Below are 17,826 nucleotides of genomic sequence, written 5' to 3'. Positions count from 1 at the left end.
TACAAGTACTCTTCAAGATAGATATTGTGAAATATTAATCGTAATTTTATATTAAATATAAAATTGATGAAACTGTACCAATGGCTTTTTCAGCTTCAGCTTTTGTATTTTCAGCCCGCACTTCGGTCAGAATTTTGTCCGCGATTTCATTCTTCTTCTTTAATTCAACTTCTTGGACTGCTAATATAACCCTTAGCTCACTCACCTATCAAGTAAACAGAACGCGCGTGACATACATTGATTTTCATATTTAACGAGGCGTCAAATCTTGCTATCTCTGCTATGTATACATACAGTATTATTGATTAGGTATAAAATACTTTTATGGGAAAGAATCGATCTGATACTTTCAAATAAAACATAATTATGCTGTTCTATGCGATATTCTTATATAAATAATGGATTGGCAAATTTGCGTGCTGAAAATAATTGGAAAAGTTACCTGGCCAGCGCAGGATTCTAATTTCTCCAGACCACTTCTCAATCGTTCTATCATCGCTTTTATATCATAAGTTCTCTCTATAAGTAATTTTGTATACAAAGCAATTTGTTCCAAGAAGGATTTCGGGGTAGTATAATTATATCTCCTCTCAGTTTGCAAATACAACGCGGATATATCGTTAACACTGGTATGTGCAAACGACATGAACATAGACGCTGATGTCTTGTACTCTTTCGGAAGTTCCTCTAATCCCTGAAATCAGAGATGAAATCAAAGAAAAGCGAAGTTACAAAACAAACAGATTTCAGCAGTGTACGTCCTCTTGGAATCCGCGCAACATTTGTTTGAACAATTTTTTCATACAATTCAATCCCGTATACGTTTATCAAAAGTCATCTTATTAATTACACGTAATGTTCGTCTACTGTCGAGGGAAATGAAAAATCGCGGACTGTTCCGTGACATCTAATAGAAATATAATTAAGGAAGTGAACCAGTTTATAAATTTAGATTGTTACAGAAACATGTCTTCCGGTCGGCATAATGAATTAAGTGAAACAGTATTAATACATAGGAAATTCAACATTGGAATTGTTTCTTTAAATAACATGGGAAGAGGAGTTCAATTCTTTTCAATCGTTCACTGTCATAAGTTGAAACGTGTTAAATTCTTTAATAACGAAGCTATTGTTTTTTTTTTTAAATATTCCCACCTCTAAGAATCTAGCAGAGACTGATCTCAGAGCTTCCAGTGGCCAACTCTGAACCCAATTAATCGACGTATTGTTCACTATTGCTGGAAATTGTCTGGCTCTGTTCCGCAAAGTTGATCCTACGGGAGAAAAGCACAGGACACATTTCAATTTTCCTCGGACTCGATCGATGAAGAATTTCCAACAATTTTCGTTAGTGTCCAGCATGCCGGTTTGTTTCACCTGAATCGTATATTGAAAAATTCATTTTTTAACCGGTACTTCATACACAAACTATTCGGTGCAGCCAGACTGTTATTTAAAATTTATTATTATCATCATGTAAGATAATATCAATTTTATTTTAAACTCATCTCCATATTGAACAAATAGTTTCTCAGATAAAAACTCAAATGAAGGGAGAAAATATTTATACAAAACGAATCTCGGGTTTCATTTTTATTAAAATTCCACATCACCTCATTCCTCACGGCATTCACGATATTGTCAATATCCTCGTCGGCGAATAATTCTGAAATTTCACCGAAAGCCAACATGTCATTTATCAGAACTAAAAATCTTTCATCCGCGACGTGAGAGTCAGTCATCAAGAATGTTATTCCGATTGTCTTTAATCCCGCCTTCAAGTATAATCCTGCTAAATCCGTCCGTAAATCATTTATCGAGTATCCTGTTTTTAATTGCATTTGGAACACCTGTATAAGAAATTAAAAGAATGCGAGTGTTTAGTTACGAAACGGATTCGCAAATATTTGTTTTAATAGGACATTTAGTTTGTGAAAGTTCACGGTATAATTCGCATACCTCTAAACCTGAGATGAATGATGCAAGGGAGGAAAGAGACTGTTTCCCACTTCCTCCAACTCCTACCAAAAGAGCATTTCCTCTTGGCAACTCCAAAATGCGATTTATTTGACACACTTGATACATCGCATCCTCGAATAATATCAATTTCATCGCTGCTACCTAGACACAGAAACAATGAAAGTTCTTGTATTAAATAATTTCGGAGCAACATCGTACAGTTGAGTTTTTGTTTTAACAGTTATTTTTTACCAGATCGTTATAATTAAGCAAAGCCTCGTCTAACAATTTTGTTAACTGTGGCCAGTCTTTGATCGGCATATACTTTGGCTCGCCTATTCCTTCAGCGAAATGACAGTATATTATTGGCTCTTCAAATATAACATTCTCGTCAATTTCCTGAAATTATATATTGAATAAACATATATGTTTATGAATCATTTAGCCTGCAGACACACACATTAATTTAAAATTAAAAATATATATATAAAAGTAGCAATATTAATGTTTTTCCATTATTTTTGTTAGCCACACTTGGCCCGTTCTCTCACTCCTTTGTTCCGCTAAAGTGGGCGGTGATGTTCTCCCACTATTCGACGTGGGGGCTGTGTGGCTCGCGACGAAGAAGTTGGACCGAAATAGATAATGCTCTACTATTAAATCAATAAAAAGGCTTACAGACATAAATTTGCGAAGAGAGCCTTTCAGTAATTGTTGGAACATGCTCTTGTCATCAGCGTTGATTAATTTATCAGAGTACACCCTCGTTGCTTCGTGAACATACAAACGTATTAAATGGTTAGCTGTAGGCACTGCTTCACCATTAGCGAAGAGTAGACCCTTAAAAATAATCATGTTTATAATTAAGATTAAGTTCTAATAGTGACAATCTTGACTTAGAATTTAAAGAGTTCTTACCTGAAATATGTTCGACAAATCGCGTAGATTGAACACATAATGGAATTTAACTGCAGTTGGCAAAAATGTGGACGAAATCTTGTTGTGACAGAACAACGCTGCTGACAGTAAATTCTCTGCAATGTTTGCCAGCGATATGCCGAATTTATTGAACGGATTCGTCAGATGCTGTTGCAGAATTTGACTGTAGATCCTCATTAAATTATCCTCTGATGGAAAACTGCAACGACGAATGATATTTTCTCAATTACTTAATTGTACCATGCATAATCGAAGTGAAATGGTAGATTCAATATTTCCGTACAACTTACTTGACTGCGAAAACGGCAAAGTGTCTTTGTAAACGTGGATTTATGGTGAAGCTTCCAGCCGTGGGATTCATGCAGGACACATACTGCGTATTGTGTATCTCCTTTAAAGTTAGCTTCGTTCTGTCATACCTGTATTTTTTAAACAATCACTTTAACAATATTCTCGGAATCACTTCCGAGTGGTATTTTGTGAAACAGTTGTAGTTATCAAATTGAATAAATTTTAATTAAAGAAATTTTTTGTGCGTCAATGTAAAGGATATAATATATGTTGAGAAGATATTGTTTAGAAAAGATATATTTTGTATATCCTCATACCAGTGAGTGTAATCAATGTGCTGCCGAATAATGGTATGAGGCTGGACAGTGCCATAAGTGTCGACCTCCGGCATGTTCATATCGTCGATAAAATATATCAGTTTCTTCATACCTGGCGGCCCATAATTTCTACCTGTCTTTTTCTCCAAATACTTCTCCATACTCGCTTGTAACATTTCTGAAAAATGGGATTTTTCTTATTGGATATAATAATTAATATCTCTTGGATGAAAAGGATATTTCATTAACCATAAATATTTCATAACACGTGGAACAGAAACAGTAACAAAGTAAAGGACGCGACAATTACCAGAAGTGGTGTAATAATTAAGAGGCACGTTCGCAATGTTATAATCATCCGGAAGAGACCCTAATTTCTCAGCAACGATTACGCTTTTCCCCGAACCTGCGGCACCTATCAACATTACCGGCACTTTTTTCTTGATGAGTATGTCCAAGAAAAAGTGTAAGTATGCCGTGTCACCGGTTGCCACGAGCGTAGACTGTGGAACGAAATTATTTTTTAATGAGTTGAAAGTTCACTAAAATCTTCACCAAAATTACGATTATGAAGAAATCCGATGAAGCCAACAATTAGATGTAAAAATCGTAATGTCAATGGGAAATGTTAAATAAAATTAAACAGGAAAAGTAAAGTCAATTCTATTTGAAAAATGGGACTAAATAATTAGGGTCATGTTTTCGATGAATTTAATAAATAAGTCACAATAAAATTATTTTGATAAATGCGTGTCGATGATAATGGCTAAGGAAACACAAAGAAAATTACAACATTTCGTTTCCGAAGAAAAATAAATTGAAAATGGTGGTCACATTAGTGCAATATAGATTATATGTATTGGTACACGGATGTGTATGTGCATACGTTTATGGGTATGCGATGGAATGAGAAAGTTGGTGGGGAAAAGAGCGTGGGAGCGAGCAACGAACTTGGGGAAAGCGAAAGTTTTGTAAGATGAGACAGAAATGCTTTAAGGTGAACCCAAATGAAGCGTGTAAACTCCGTAAGATTTTAGAAAATGGAGGAAAAAGATTGAAATGGATATACCGGACACGTAAGAGACGAATGCAAGTTGTATAACCGCTCCTTATAATGAAACCGTGTTGGAAGTGGGCAGTATGCATAGCGTGAAACACATATAATTAGAAAAATATTTGACAAGCAACATCGCTGCATAAATTTTGCGCAAAAAATCCAGTTTTGACATTACTATGTTCTTCCTATTTTCTAAAGTTCCTCTATTTCCTCGTCTCGTAATTTCCATGGTGAATCACAGTCTGAAGCTTGTTTTAGAATTTTACGGAAATTGATGAACTTCAATGTTAATTTGTCCACAACATTGATCAAAGTTTTAATGAATACTTGTTTAAGAGAACCTGAGGTATGTCAGAGGTATAACAGCACTCGTTTTAGAATTTTAGACAAATCATTGAACTTCATTTTAACAACATTGATTAATTTTTTAATTGTTTAAACGAACCTGTAGAGGTACATCGGGATCTAATTCAAAAGTTTTCACTCTCTCAGTCCATGGCGACAGTTTCTTGCTTTCTTCCTCGATGAAATAATTGAATATATTTCCTCCAGTTGGAAACTTGATCGTTTTAAATTCATTTTGCCACCATTTGTTGAATTCATTTCGCCAATCAATCAACTGGTCTTGAAACGTGGCGGATCCGAATGCCCAGATGCAGGCGAATGCAAAGTACAATTCGTGCCTTGTTTTCAATAATAAAAGAAACTTATGCATTCATGAAACAATAAAATTGTTTGAAAATTTAAAGATTCAATCCTATTTAAGTAGTTATAAATTTCGTTCGTACCATTCTTTGGGGCAATCTGGCGGCACATTTTCCGGAGTCAGAAAGCAATCTAACAAATTGCAAAGCATTTGCACGTGGCAAATATCCGGCAGCGGGGTGATCTTTTTAAATTTGTGTTTCATCACTTCTATCAATGGTGGGACATATTTGTCGAATAAAATAGTCAAATTTGCTCTTTCGGGAGCTTCTCTCGTCTCTATCCAGCTAATCGCAAATCTACATTGACCGTAAATATAAATTGTTAACGTGTTAAATAGTATATTGTAACATTATAATTAGACTGTGGATTTTATGTATTTCTGATAAAAATGTCCGTTCCCCCATTACTTAAGCCACTACCAATGACACGCACTTCTGCCGGTACGACCGTCGACCGTGACAAATAGTGGGGGAATGTCACCACCCACTTTCACAGTGATATCTCGTTAGCTGTTATCATAAATGATTAACGAGAGACAACTGTCGATCGGGTTAAATTTCTGTTTGGTTAAAAATTATGCGATTGAAAGTAACATTTTGGGGGTATCAGAGTAATGAGTAATTACTCACGGGTACCAACCGATATCTTGTGGGTTTATATAAAGAATTCCGGCTCTGGACACTGTGGCTGGAGTTGCCGTTCTAGATAAGAAATAGAAAAGTATATTACACAATAGAATTAAAAAAATACCAGAAACTAATTATTTTCTTTCCAAAAAATCTCAATAAAACGACTAATATAAAAATTGTTACCGCAGATTCGAAATTTCGAAAAGAAGTCTCATCTCTTTCGTCAGAGCGATTCTTTCGTTACTAGCCAACGTTAACACTTTATTGTCATCCATAACAGTATTCAACGACTCGATCCACATCGGATCTATATCGCCATCAAAAATGATCCATTTCGGATCGTTCCCCGACATATTCGCTTGATCCCTCATTAGCACTGAGAACAATCTGAAAAAAGAAATAATTAGTTATTTAACTTCTACTTAAAGAATGTATATGTATAATAAAAAGATTTCAGAAAGCATCAAACCCGTCCTTCCATTCTCGAGTGGCCGGATTAATAATTCCAAACAATTCGTCATTGGTCACAGCTTTCGGATTCAGTTCATTGTAATACGGTTTCAATTTCTGATTGAAGTAAGTTCGATTAAGCGTCCTCCAAACTTCTGTTTTCCCAGTTCCCGCGAAGCCGACGATGAAGACTGAATGTCGAACGTGAAGCAGTTCTTCCAATTGTACCACCTAATTCGTAAAATTGTTGATCAATTATATTTACACGAGTTCTCCAAAGTGTACAAAAATTTGTGCAGAAAAAAAATATCGCGTGTCTATGGAAAAATGGAATTGTATCGTCAGTCACGCGAGGCAAAGCACGATAGGGGAAATATGAGATAGTTGATAGTGAAGCGACAACGGGGAAGAAGTTGCCCGGGATTGGTTTGGAATGCAGTGTATGTATTAGTTCGATGGAAAGATTCAGTGAAATTCGGATTGAGAAATTCTCTTAAGGGAGTAGACTCGTTTTTCCAAAATTGCAAGGGTGCGGGAAGCGCGTTCTCAATTCTCGATAATACAAAAACGGGGGTTTTCAGTAGTCAAAAACGCTAGATAAAAGATCGATCTAGGCCGCGATCGCCCTCGAAAATCCTATTTTTATGTTTATGAGGCGTAATTTGCATTATTCGGAAGGATACAACTGCGCATGTAGTTATTTTCATAAAGCTGTGACAGCTACATGCTGCCGAATAATGCAAATTACTAGCGTTTTTGGCTACTGAAAAATCCCATCTTTGGATTTCAATCCTTTTGCTTTCCAATTCTGGAAACAAGTCCGCCGCCTTAAACGCGCAGTGTTACTTTTAATATGAAACCGTCTTCCGGTTGTAGTTTCAGGTCGACAGCAGATTCCTTGACGGTCATTTCGAAATCTAAATCCCTTTTCCGTGGAACATCCAAAGCCGGGAATAAATCACCTAGAAAGTCGATAGTAAAGAAGCAAGTATCCTTTGCGGGAGTTGGTGCTAGCATCAAATGATAGAAATTTCTACTGCTACTATAAATAGTATACTGCTACTGTAAATAGAAACAGGATAAATAAAGATAAAAAAAAATGTACCAATAAGCCCCATGAAGACAGGAACGTCATCGGTGACAATCTTCGGAATATTAAAGTCTCTGAGAGCTCTCATCAGCACCTGATCCTCGGGTCTCTGAGGATCGTCCCTTTTTAATTTGCCAGCAACGACCAGAACTGACTTAATCGCTCTTAGACCCCAATCATAGTGATCTTGTTTCGACAATAATTCCCGACAGAGCTGATACAGCGTTATGAATTTTCTTGCTAACAATCTGGCTTCTTGGAAACCTTCTGCTACCAACATGATCTCACAGATTAGATCGAAATCAGGAACCACCATCGCACAGGGCCTTTAAACAATATTAGTGAATACGTAACTGTTATTTGTTAATTATGCGACGTAAAAATTAATTCTGTAATACCGGAACAAGGTTTTCAAGTTCTCCGGCAATTCTGTTCTCCCAGCATATCCAGGATTCATCGTGATGAACATTCCAACGGTCGGGACAAGATTCAGCTCCTCCCCGAAGAACAGAAACGTCGATTTGCTACTCTTTATTCCGTCTAATACTGATTTCACTTGCACCGCAACCACAGAAAGCACTTCCACGGAGATGCGATTAAATTCGTCGAAGCAGCCCCATGCTCCCACTTGAGCGAGACCTTTGTAAATATTTCCGCAAGACTGTGAAAACGTAATAAAACTGTTATCGACATATTCGTGACATTTTTTTTATTAGAACGAGTCCAAACATGACATAATTCGGAGCATATGTACTCGTTTAATGGAGATTCGGATAATAGAGGTTCTACTCTCTATCGTGGATTAAACAGGTAAATGTAATCCGAATAGTCTCGTGTTTGGAATCGTTTCAATCGGGAAATTGTCGCGAATATTTTAGTAAGGGTTTGATAAAAAAAATTATTGGAATTATACAAGTTTTATTAATTAATTGTACATTTCGGTCTCGAAGTAAGTATAACTTACTTTGTAATCCATTTGTTCGGAACAATTGAACACATAGACCATTTGTCCCAAAGCTCGTCCCAAATCTTTGGTGGTCTCTGTTTTTCCGGTTCCTGCCGGGCCAGCAGGTGCTCCGCCCATTATAAGGTGCAACGACTGTGTCAAGGTGATGTAGCATCTGTCAGTCAACGGCGTTATGACCAATCGCGGCACGTTCCCTAAATATTCGTGACTGTATCGAAAAGACGCGTCGCATATGTCTGCGAAGCAGTCGTGAGCCTTATCGTCCCATCTGCAAATTATTTTCCCGAAGAGATTAGAAGTGGAAGCACAGCCGTGGGGCTCCGTTCACTTCCTCCAGAAGAGCAAGTAATTTGTGACGTGCAATTTAAACAGGTAATTGAATGATAATAAATAAATACAGATTCAATCTTTAAGAATCGTTCTGGTTATTACATTCCACGTAATAGCTAACACGAGGAAACGCGGGCTGTGGAGGCACGTAACTTGTTGCTATTGTGGTTGCAACAATTATCCTGACCACCGAAAACATTTTCAACTCTTACGAGCACAGTTGCAAATATTTATGGACTTGTCAAATTTATTATTATTACAATAATGATAATGGTAATCAACAATGTCCGACTGTATATTGAATTTCACAATTTAACTGCGGATTTGAGCCATTTGTGATAAAAATGAGTAGAGGAATCATAAATAGAAGGAATAAAATATCAGTTCGGATAATCGAGGTTCTACTAAATCGTGAATTAAACGATAATGTGTATTTGGTATCATTTTAATCAGGGAATTCTGACGAATGTGTTGGCGAAGGTTTCATAAAAAAATGATTAGAAACAAGACTGTTTTGTTAAATTTGATAAAATGATTGTGTTACACATCTCGGCGATGGAACTTCAAAATTTTTTACGAATATTGAGATTATTATAATCACCTAGTAGTATCTCGTAAAAATCTCACCTATGTCTGAGTTGCGATTGCCACTGAAAGCTAGAAGAATTTTCCGCTTTCATTGTGATCAGCTTCCCAACAACGTCCCTAGCGTGCACATCAATGGTACAAATTGTCATAATCTTCATTCTGCTGCTCGGATCCAAATCTCCGCAAAGTATACTAATGAGAGCATTAAGCTGATTGATCTGTTTGCGTTGATAGTCTTTAAAAGCATTCTCGAAACCCTCTTCGAGTCTCATGAATGCCATGTTCACTTCAGTCGTCCACCATATTTGGCTTCCAGTGAGTGCTGGCTGAGCTGGGTGATCAAAAATCCATTGTTCTCTCGGTTTTTCATCGTAGGTTCCCACTGCTTGAGAGATATGGTGCCTGACTGTCTTTTTCATGGCGTCTGTCACGTTGTTTAGCCAATTTTCAACCTGAAAGATCACTTAAAATTCATAAGTATCAGGTGCAATTATTTTTCATAAATTCATAAAGATAATGAATCATTCAACTTGTTAAAATTAATATGTCACGGAAATACCTTCCCACTACAGTCACAAGGGCCATGAATCGGTATATTCTCGCTGTCTTTAGCAACCATAACTGCAGCCATCTTTGTCGGTTTGTCACCGTCCTTTTTCCATAGCAAATTCGCAATGGAATCGTATAGCTTAGACAAATGCTTGCAAACTAGTTCAGGATTGTTGCCTGAAAATTAATTGATTGAAGAAATCTTTATTCCTTGACAAAATTTGTAAGTTCATTTAAAAAAGAATAATGTTAAATAATGTTAATGACAATGCTCAATTTTTCTAACCATTGCTCAAAATGTCCAGCAAATCAGCCGAAGAAATGAAATAGAATCTCGGATAAATTAATCTCTTCGTCTCCAAGTAGTCTGCCAGAGCTTTTTCGCAGATGTTCAATTGCAGATGCAATTCTTCCAGTTTATCCAGAAGCTTTGGTCGATTTGTTGCTTTCACTATGTTCAAATTACTCATCATTTCTTTTAGCAGCTCCTTAAAATCAACAATATTTATAATATACATATTTAAAGATAAAAATAAATAAATTATAGACTGTTAAGTCAAAAAGAATACTTTGAAATCCCTGTCGATTTTTTCGAACCGTTTCGATTCCTCCGGGAGCTGGCTCCTTATATCTTCCGAGCCAATGAAAATACTTTCGAGATGCATCCATGCTCTCTGAACATCAAACCACGCGTTAATTATGGCATCTGCGTTGCTCAGCTTCTTTTGCCAGTCCAGAATGTCGCCCAGAAAGTATCCTACAAATTTTGATCCTAACATGTTCTGCAGTTGTACCTATTAAAGATTCAATTAACATCAGTCGATAGGATGATAATTGATAATGTTATTTTTATTCAAGATAGAGAAAGCAGTATTACCTGATTGTCTTCAAGAGTTTCTATTGTCTCCTCATCAATTCTAAGAATATTCAATTTCGTGCGGTCGTGCACATCTTTGCCAAATTCGAGAGTGCTCCAGGTATCGTGCAATTCCTTCAGAACTTTTTCCATTGCCATTTCCTTCACCGATTTTGCCACAATGTTTTTCACTTCCTCTTCATATTTATGCAATTCCAGCTTCAGCAAATCTTCCAGTGTCGTACTATCGGACATGCTGAATACAACCTAGCGTGAAATATTTATTAAGTTCGTCAATATTGAAGACTCTGTAGACCACTCATCTATTTGCGACAAAAATAAATAAATCTTCTAACTTAATGCAATTATTAAGAAAAGAAGCTATTTAGAACAAGTATTTTTTATACAATAGTCACTTAAAAAAATGGATGAAATCTGAATTTTGACATTCCAATTTTGAAATGGTTTATGATCTGGGATTGCATGATCTTACATAAAACTTTGCACAACAGGTTTCGAGAACAGTGTGATTTAGGAAATATGTAGAAGGCGTGCCGGAAGTTAATTTGTAGCATGATAATTATCTCAAGCACAAAGCAACAAGTAATTAGCACTGATTAACATATCAAAGTTGAAATTCATATACATTCTACATATACCTTGCAATTCTTTGATTTAGATTCAACAGAATATCTGTGGGCTTGTTTGAAAGAGTTACATATGCAGACTTTGATGATGGTTTAAGACTATGCAACAATTCTGGGTAAATATAAGGAGGCCACGGGATAATATCATGGAAACAATGGGAGTATCTTCTAAACACTTTTCAGGTACAAAGTGAGGTGGAAGCAGACGTTAGACAATTGTAATTTTAATTATTTGCCAAAAGATTACATTAATAGACACGTGGAACTAGTTATCCAAAATATAATAAATAATATAAAGTGATAGTTTAAATCCATTGAAGAAAGTAAAATTTGAAAAAATTCCTAAAATACAATCACTAAATATTTGGGAAGAAAAATAATTTGAATTGTTCCCCAGAAGAATTAATTATCCAATATAATTAATACAAGGTGATAGAATAAATCCATTTAAGAAAGTAAAATTTGAAAAAATTCCTAAAATACAATCACTAAATATTTGGGAAGAAAAATAATTTGAATTGTTCCCCAGAAGAATTAATTATCCAATATAATTAATACAAGGTGATAGAATAAATCCATTTAAGAAAGTAAAATTTGAAAAAAATCCTAAAATACAAATAATAAATATTTGGGAATAAAACTAATTTAAATTGTTTTCCAGATGAACCCACAATATTATGCTTCGGAAACACAGTTCTAACTTGCGAACTAGTAATTGTTTAACACTCGTTTACGTAAGAAGCACACGTATTTGTGTATATTTCCGCGACACCCCGTATGTGCTTGCCAATATTCGTAGAGCTGTTAGTAAAAGTTCCTCTTATTCATTCGTTAACACTTCTTTCACCATTGCATCATGTTTTCGTTTCTATCTTCGAGGAGATAATTCTAATTTCCCCACTCACATGATTGCCGTTTTCCTCTCAGCTCGTACAAAGCACACAGCATGCCTCACCTCGTGTAATTATACTACTTAGACAATTATTGTCTTCATTAATCACGCTAATTACTTCCCACGGAGATTGTTTGCATTGACGATGTATCCAAACGTGCACTAATCCATGCAAATTATGGAATATTTTCATTAATTAAGCAGTGAAGTTGAATTTTCAGCATCTTCCCAAATAACTAAAACTAGTCGCAACAATTGGTTTCCGTGTGTGTTTCTTCTGGCTTTGTGCTCGCTGACAGAAATTTATAACTGTACAGGGACCATTGTTCTCGAGAGAACGCATTTAAATAGCCACAGTGTGATTCATTGTTACTATACACAAAATAATTATTTTTCTGTGAAGATTTTACTCAAATATTCGTGACATTTTCCTGATTAAAATGATTCCAAACTTGACACAATTCGGATCATATTTGTTTGTTTAATTCACGATTTAGTAGAACCTCGATTATCCGAACCGATGTCTGATTTCTCCATTACACAAATGATAGATTAATTCAAAGTAATCCACATACGTTCATTGTACAAATTCTAATCTATTATTTGAATATGTTGCCTTAAAAAAATATTTAAAAACAAACATGTTTATCTAATTCTGTTTACGTGCTCTCATCGCACGCGGCGCGAGTCCTTGCACGCTTATCTCGCCGGTACCATTCTCATTATTCTTGAAACGCTAGCTTACTCATTCGTTTCACTTTGTTCTATATACGTCACACGATTTATCTGCGCTTGTGAAAATTTGATGCGCAAACAAGCTCACACCCATATAGATTGCGCAGATGTCCGCCGACAACAATTCCAGTTTCATACCATCAACGGGCAATTAAAACCAAGGTTTTGTACAGACTTGTCCCAGTTAGCTAAACTAGCTACAGATGTTAGATAGTGGGAAGTTCAACTCGTGCGTCGATTAGTATACTTTTGCGTTTGTTTCTGTTACAGTTGTTCAACTCAGAGTCGCCAGGATGAGGGAGCACGAATTGAGGGGAAACAGTTACCCTCTCTCTGCAAGTACTGGGTTAGTCACATCACATAAGGGGAAGGTAGAGTGGGGGGACAGATCTTAGTCTAGCGACTCTGATTCAACTTAAGGGAGTAGGCTCGTTTTTCCAGGATTGCAAAGATGCGGGTTTTCCAGTATGTAGTCAAAAATGCTAGATGGAAGTTCGATCTAGGCCGCTATCGCCCTCGAAAGTCCTATTTTTTCGTTGAACACTAGGGACCCATCAAAATGACGGATTCTAATATTCATAATTTGCGATTACTAAGATTGTAAAGATTCTTCCTTGGGGAATTATTTACCAAATTTATTTTTTCGGGTATATATTTTTGTAAAAATGGTCAAAAATTTGGATAGACACATTCTTGTTATGTTTATAAAATAATGTGAAATAGTTATTTCTATAGATTTCTATAATTTTCATTATTGGGAAGCATACAACTGAGCATGTAGCTATTTTCATAGCTGTCGAATAATGCAAATTACGCATCATAAACGTAAAAATAGGACTTTCGAGGGCGATCGCGGCCTAGATCGATCTTTTATCTAGCGCTTTTGACTATTGAAAAATCCCATCTTTGTATTATCGAGAAATGAGAACGCGCATCCCGCACCCTTGCAATTCTGGAAACGCGAGTCTACCGCCTTAAGTGTTTGAAACTTTAGAGGTACATATAATCTGTCTGTGTACTATATGAATAATAAAATTGTATGAATAAAATGTTGCATGGTCGATCGTATGACGCGTGTAAAATTTGCCTGGCAAAACTGTGATTAATTATGCAATTAATTACTTTCGTTTCGGCCATTAATTCTCGCCAATGTCTGTCCCTGATAGCTGGGTTCTGCAACTCTGAGACTGCTCTTAGGGAAGCCATCATGTTTCGCACTTGAGCTTCGACGTCTCCGTAGAGTTTCCAACCACGCACATCTTTGTCCAATTCTGCAAATAAATATTAATATGTTTTCAACGAAACAAGCATTATTGTATCTGAATATAAAAATATCCAATGTCTATTATTACAGGGTGTCCACAAATCGAAAACATATCTCTTGCTAAAAGATCCATAAAATATCATATAAAATAGTATTACGAAGCTTCGATTCGTTTTTACTCAGGATAGGTCAGATAAAGTGTAACAGTAGTAGAATAAAATACTGATAATGGCGTGATTGAAAAATGTTCTCACGTCGTAATTCCCTGAGAAGTTTCTTGCACTCTTGATCCATCCATTCGACGTCCAGCTTTTTCCAAGTGGTCTTCTTCCATTCGTTCAAACTAGTACTAATCACATTCACATAATCCCACAGAGTCTTCAAAAGCTGCATCTCCTTCTGTACTTGTTTATTCACTTTAAACTCGGGCATTTCTTGTTCGAATATCACCGTCTGATCCTGCAGATTCTTCTCCTCGGATAGAAATATCACAACTTCCTCGCGTATTTTGTTCAATTGCTCGTAAGGATCGGCACATTCCGGGCTGGAAATAATTATTTTGTTGAAATAATAATTCTTGTTTCATCTAAATTAACAATGAATCCATGGTTTAGAAAGAATTGAGTTTACCTGAAGACAGGATTCTCGTGAAACGCGTCGAGGAAACGTTGCTGCTTGAAGTCGTAGTAACTCAACCTCTTTTTCAGAAGTTCAATTTGACGAGTCATTAAAGGTTGCACGACCTGCTTCACTTGGGCAGCTACTTTCTTCAACGTTTCCCAACTGTGAGGTAGCTCTGTTAACCACTCGAAGATTTTCGGACTTATCACTACTTGATAGTGCTCCAGTAGTTCTATTGTTTTCTGAAATACAAGTCAGTAAGCTAGAAATAATTAAAACCAGTATTCCAAGTTTAACAAAACGATTATGAATTAGTGTTGTTAGTTTGTTCATTAAATATTTTCATACATTGCCTCGTTATGCAATTGTTAACTTATATATTGCCTAACTTTCAGGATCTACAATTAAATGAAAAATAGATCTCCCTATTCAATATCCTATTAAATTTGCAATAAAATAAAAATCTACGTAAAATTCGCAATCTAATTATCAGATTACCTTGATAGGGTCAAACATGTCCTCTATCTCAAACTGCCGATCTCTAATCTCTTTTAAGTAAGAGATAGTCACTAACAATGCGTCGTAATCGTCTTCTTGAATGGATTGCGAAAAATTCTCCATCGCTGCTTTCAGGAAATCTGACAATTCTTGCAATCTGGAAAAATCAATTATTTTCACATAGACTGTGCGATATTAACATTGCATTCGTCACACATGTTTTCGTGAGTACTGTCTCTGACAGCCGCTTGTGAATAGAATATAATTTTGGCAAATTTCTACAATTAAATTGCAGTGCAGAAACTAGTAAATAGTATGGTTCTATTTCAATCCAACCGTGCCGAGAATCATGAGCGAACGGATCGTATCGTTTGCAAAATACGTAACATAGTTTGATACGTTGCTGGCATAACTATTCGCGATCAAGTACCTAGTTTACCTGCTCGATTGCGCAATTATAGATATATGGAAACAATGCCAACGATAGTAGTTTCAGTGAAATCGGTTTTACTTACGGCTATAGGTCGCAGTATGTGACTTAGGTACGAAATGTTGCGAATCAAATGTTTCAGAATATTTAGAAATTCAGATGCGCATAGAAATATAGGAACAATTAAAAAATAATTCGAACTCCGGTTTACTTCAAAGAATACATTGTTTATATTATTTTGGCACGTTCAAGAAATCAAGTAATCAAATTAAATTATACAATTGAATAATTTTTGCAATGATAAGTGCATAAAATCCGCGATCTAATAACGATAATAATTGCAATAACGTACTGGGTAGTAATATGATTGACCAAATAATCCTTGAGCACATTGGCCCACTTGCAAATGGTATTCAAGAGAGTTTGTTTAAACGGTTTTATGTCTAATCTCAGCCACTGGCAAGCGACGTATTCGTTAGATATGTGATCGCATTTCTGATACAGATCCATGAAATAATCAATTTCACATTTGAAATCCGATAAATCTGGCTTCTTCAGCTTTAAATATTCTGGAAGGTAATCGGGATGTTCAGAGATAATCTCTCTGTCTTCGATTGATACGTACTGGGCATACTGAAGGAAATAGTCTAAATATTCTTGTCTGTTGTCTGACCATAGCCAGGAGAACACTTCGTATACCTAGAAGTAATTAACAAATTCTTCTATATCGTTCTACCGTTCTTTCATTTAAATTAAATTCAACAAAAATTAAAATTATATGCCAACTTATATCTCTCACCTCTGCGTGCTCTCTAACCTCAGCCATAGCCAGCTTTACTCTGTTGCAAGTTTCTTCCATCATGAAAACAATACCGAATTCCTCCGCCACGTCTATCTGTGAAGGCAAAGATTAGCTAGAAATCAATTAAAAACTCAAAATACAGTGCAACTCTTTGAATAGTACATATTAAAATTCTTTAAAAATTAAATTTTAACATTTGTTAACTATAGACCGACTTTTGTGAACTACAAAAATTCGTTAAGAACTCAAAATATATACTCTCTTTAAAAATAGTAAACATTAAAATTCTTCAAACATTAAAGTAAAAATTGTTTTAAATATAGACCGGCTTTTTTGTGAACAATAAAATTTCAATGCATTCGAGACTAATGTAACAACAACGTAGTTGACTTCTGAATTTAATAATATGTAATTCAATATCGGAATGATATCGAAGCTTGAAATAGTGTACCCCATAATTTTCTCGTTCTTCTAACATTTCAGGATCGACACGGGGAATGAGTATGCCCATCTTCACCATATCAAGTAGCAGTCCCTCGAAAAAGACGTAGAATCCTTCAGGATCGTCGAGTTCTATTGCTGGTCGAAAGTTGATGCTAGGGTTCTTCCGGATGTGGTAAGAAAAGACTTCAATTTTCACTTTCACAATAATTATAAATTATTTGTAAAGTAGATATGTACCTCCAGATACAGTTGTATCTCAAACAGAGGGAGTATGTCTCCTTCGGGATCGGTTTCGTCCAGTATGTAGCAAATACTGCAAAATAATTAGAACCTTAATTTTCTCGATAATTTTTAGACAATTTCTTTTTGCATAAAAATCTGCAGTATTATAAAGTATCAGGAATGGGATAAGTAAATCAGGATAGAGCAAATAAATAACCTGGTAGACACAGCCTGGATGAGACCCTTCGAAATTAAATTGTCAACGTAGGTGAGATAGGGCTGCCATTTCTCACGTCGAACTGCTAGCGTTTCTTCGTCCACTTCTTCCTCTTCCTCTACCATTTCCTCTTGCCCCTCTTGTTCCTCATTGATCTCCGCCAACACACTAAAATTATTGAACAATTCTTTAAATACGAAACAATAAATAGTCATCTGTTACAGTGGGTGATCAAATATTTTTATCAAAATTTAAAGATAAAATTAAGATATTTATTCATAGATCAATAACATAAGTTACCTAAAAATGGCAGAAGGTAATAGA

General features: G+C 35.8%; 2 protein-coding genes across 3 annotated transcripts in view; one reads left to right on the top strand and one right to left on the bottom strand.

Moving 5' to 3' along the window:
• Positions 1–17,826, top strand: part of Ecd (ecdysoneless cell cycle regulator) — a 50,597-nt gene that overhangs the window by 13,333 nt on the left and 19,438 nt on the right. For both annotated transcript variants that reach the window (XR_013010384.1, XR_013010383.1), the window contains exon 6: positions 17,103–17,235. The gene's annotated coding sequence lies outside the window, so the exon portion shown is untranslated. The remainder of the gene's footprint in view (positions 1–17,102; positions 17,236–17,826) is intronic.
• Positions 1–17,826, bottom strand: part of LOC143215429 (dynein beta chain, ciliary) — a 31,669-nt gene that overhangs the window by 6,703 nt on the left and 7,140 nt on the right. The window contains exons 15-48 of the mRNA XM_076437549.1: positions 17,503–17,670; positions 17,301–17,376; positions 17,071–17,223; positions 16,617–16,712; positions 16,170–16,516; positions 15,388–15,544; positions 14,899–15,131; positions 14,523–14,812; positions 14,127–14,275; positions 10,752–10,997; positions 10,444–10,668; positions 10,161–10,362; positions 9,885–10,051; positions 9,365–9,777; positions 8,405–8,675; positions 7,839–8,101; positions 7,456–7,766; positions 7,197–7,312; positions 6,370–6,581; positions 6,084–6,287; positions 5,901–5,972; positions 5,352–5,567; positions 5,009–5,246; positions 3,817–4,009; positions 3,507–3,684; positions 3,189–3,317; positions 2,878–3,097; positions 2,638–2,799; positions 2,212–2,358; positions 1,960–2,121; positions 1,614–1,850; positions 1,156–1,377; positions 443–694; positions 79–205 (exon numbers count right to left, since the gene is read on the bottom strand). Of these exons, the coding sequence (XP_076293664.1) occupies positions 79–205; positions 443–694; positions 1,156–1,377; positions 1,614–1,850; positions 1,960–2,121; positions 2,212–2,358; positions 2,638–2,799; positions 2,878–3,097; positions 3,189–3,317; positions 3,507–3,684; positions 3,817–4,009; positions 5,009–5,246; positions 5,352–5,567; positions 5,901–5,972; positions 6,084–6,287; positions 6,370–6,581; positions 7,197–7,312; positions 7,456–7,766; positions 7,839–8,101; positions 8,405–8,675; positions 9,365–9,777; positions 9,885–10,051; positions 10,161–10,362; positions 10,444–10,668; positions 10,752–10,997; positions 14,127–14,275; positions 14,523–14,812; positions 14,899–15,131; positions 15,388–15,544; positions 16,170–16,516; positions 16,617–16,712; positions 17,071–17,223; positions 17,301–17,376; positions 17,503–17,670 (6,854 nt within the window). The remainder of the gene's footprint in view (positions 1–78; positions 206–442; positions 695–1,155; positions 1,378–1,613; positions 1,851–1,959; positions 2,122–2,211; positions 2,359–2,637; positions 2,800–2,877; positions 3,098–3,188; positions 3,318–3,506; positions 3,685–3,816; positions 4,010–5,008; positions 5,247–5,351; positions 5,568–5,900; positions 5,973–6,083; positions 6,288–6,369; positions 6,582–7,196; positions 7,313–7,455; positions 7,767–7,838; positions 8,102–8,404; positions 8,676–9,364; positions 9,778–9,884; positions 10,052–10,160; positions 10,363–10,443; positions 10,669–10,751; positions 10,998–14,126; positions 14,276–14,522; positions 14,813–14,898; positions 15,132–15,387; positions 15,545–16,169; positions 16,517–16,616; positions 16,713–17,070; positions 17,224–17,300; positions 17,377–17,502; positions 17,671–17,826) is intronic.

This window comes from Lasioglossum baleicum, chromosome 13 (genome assembly GCF_051020765.1).
Source record: "Lasioglossum baleicum chromosome 13, iyLasBale1, whole genome shotgun sequence".
Lineage (NCBI taxonomy): Eukaryota > Metazoa > Arthropoda > Insecta > Hymenoptera > Halictidae > Lasioglossum > Lasioglossum baleicum.
The sequence above is the reverse complement of the archived record's forward strand: the minus strand, read 5'-3'. Positions and strand labels throughout refer to the sequence as shown.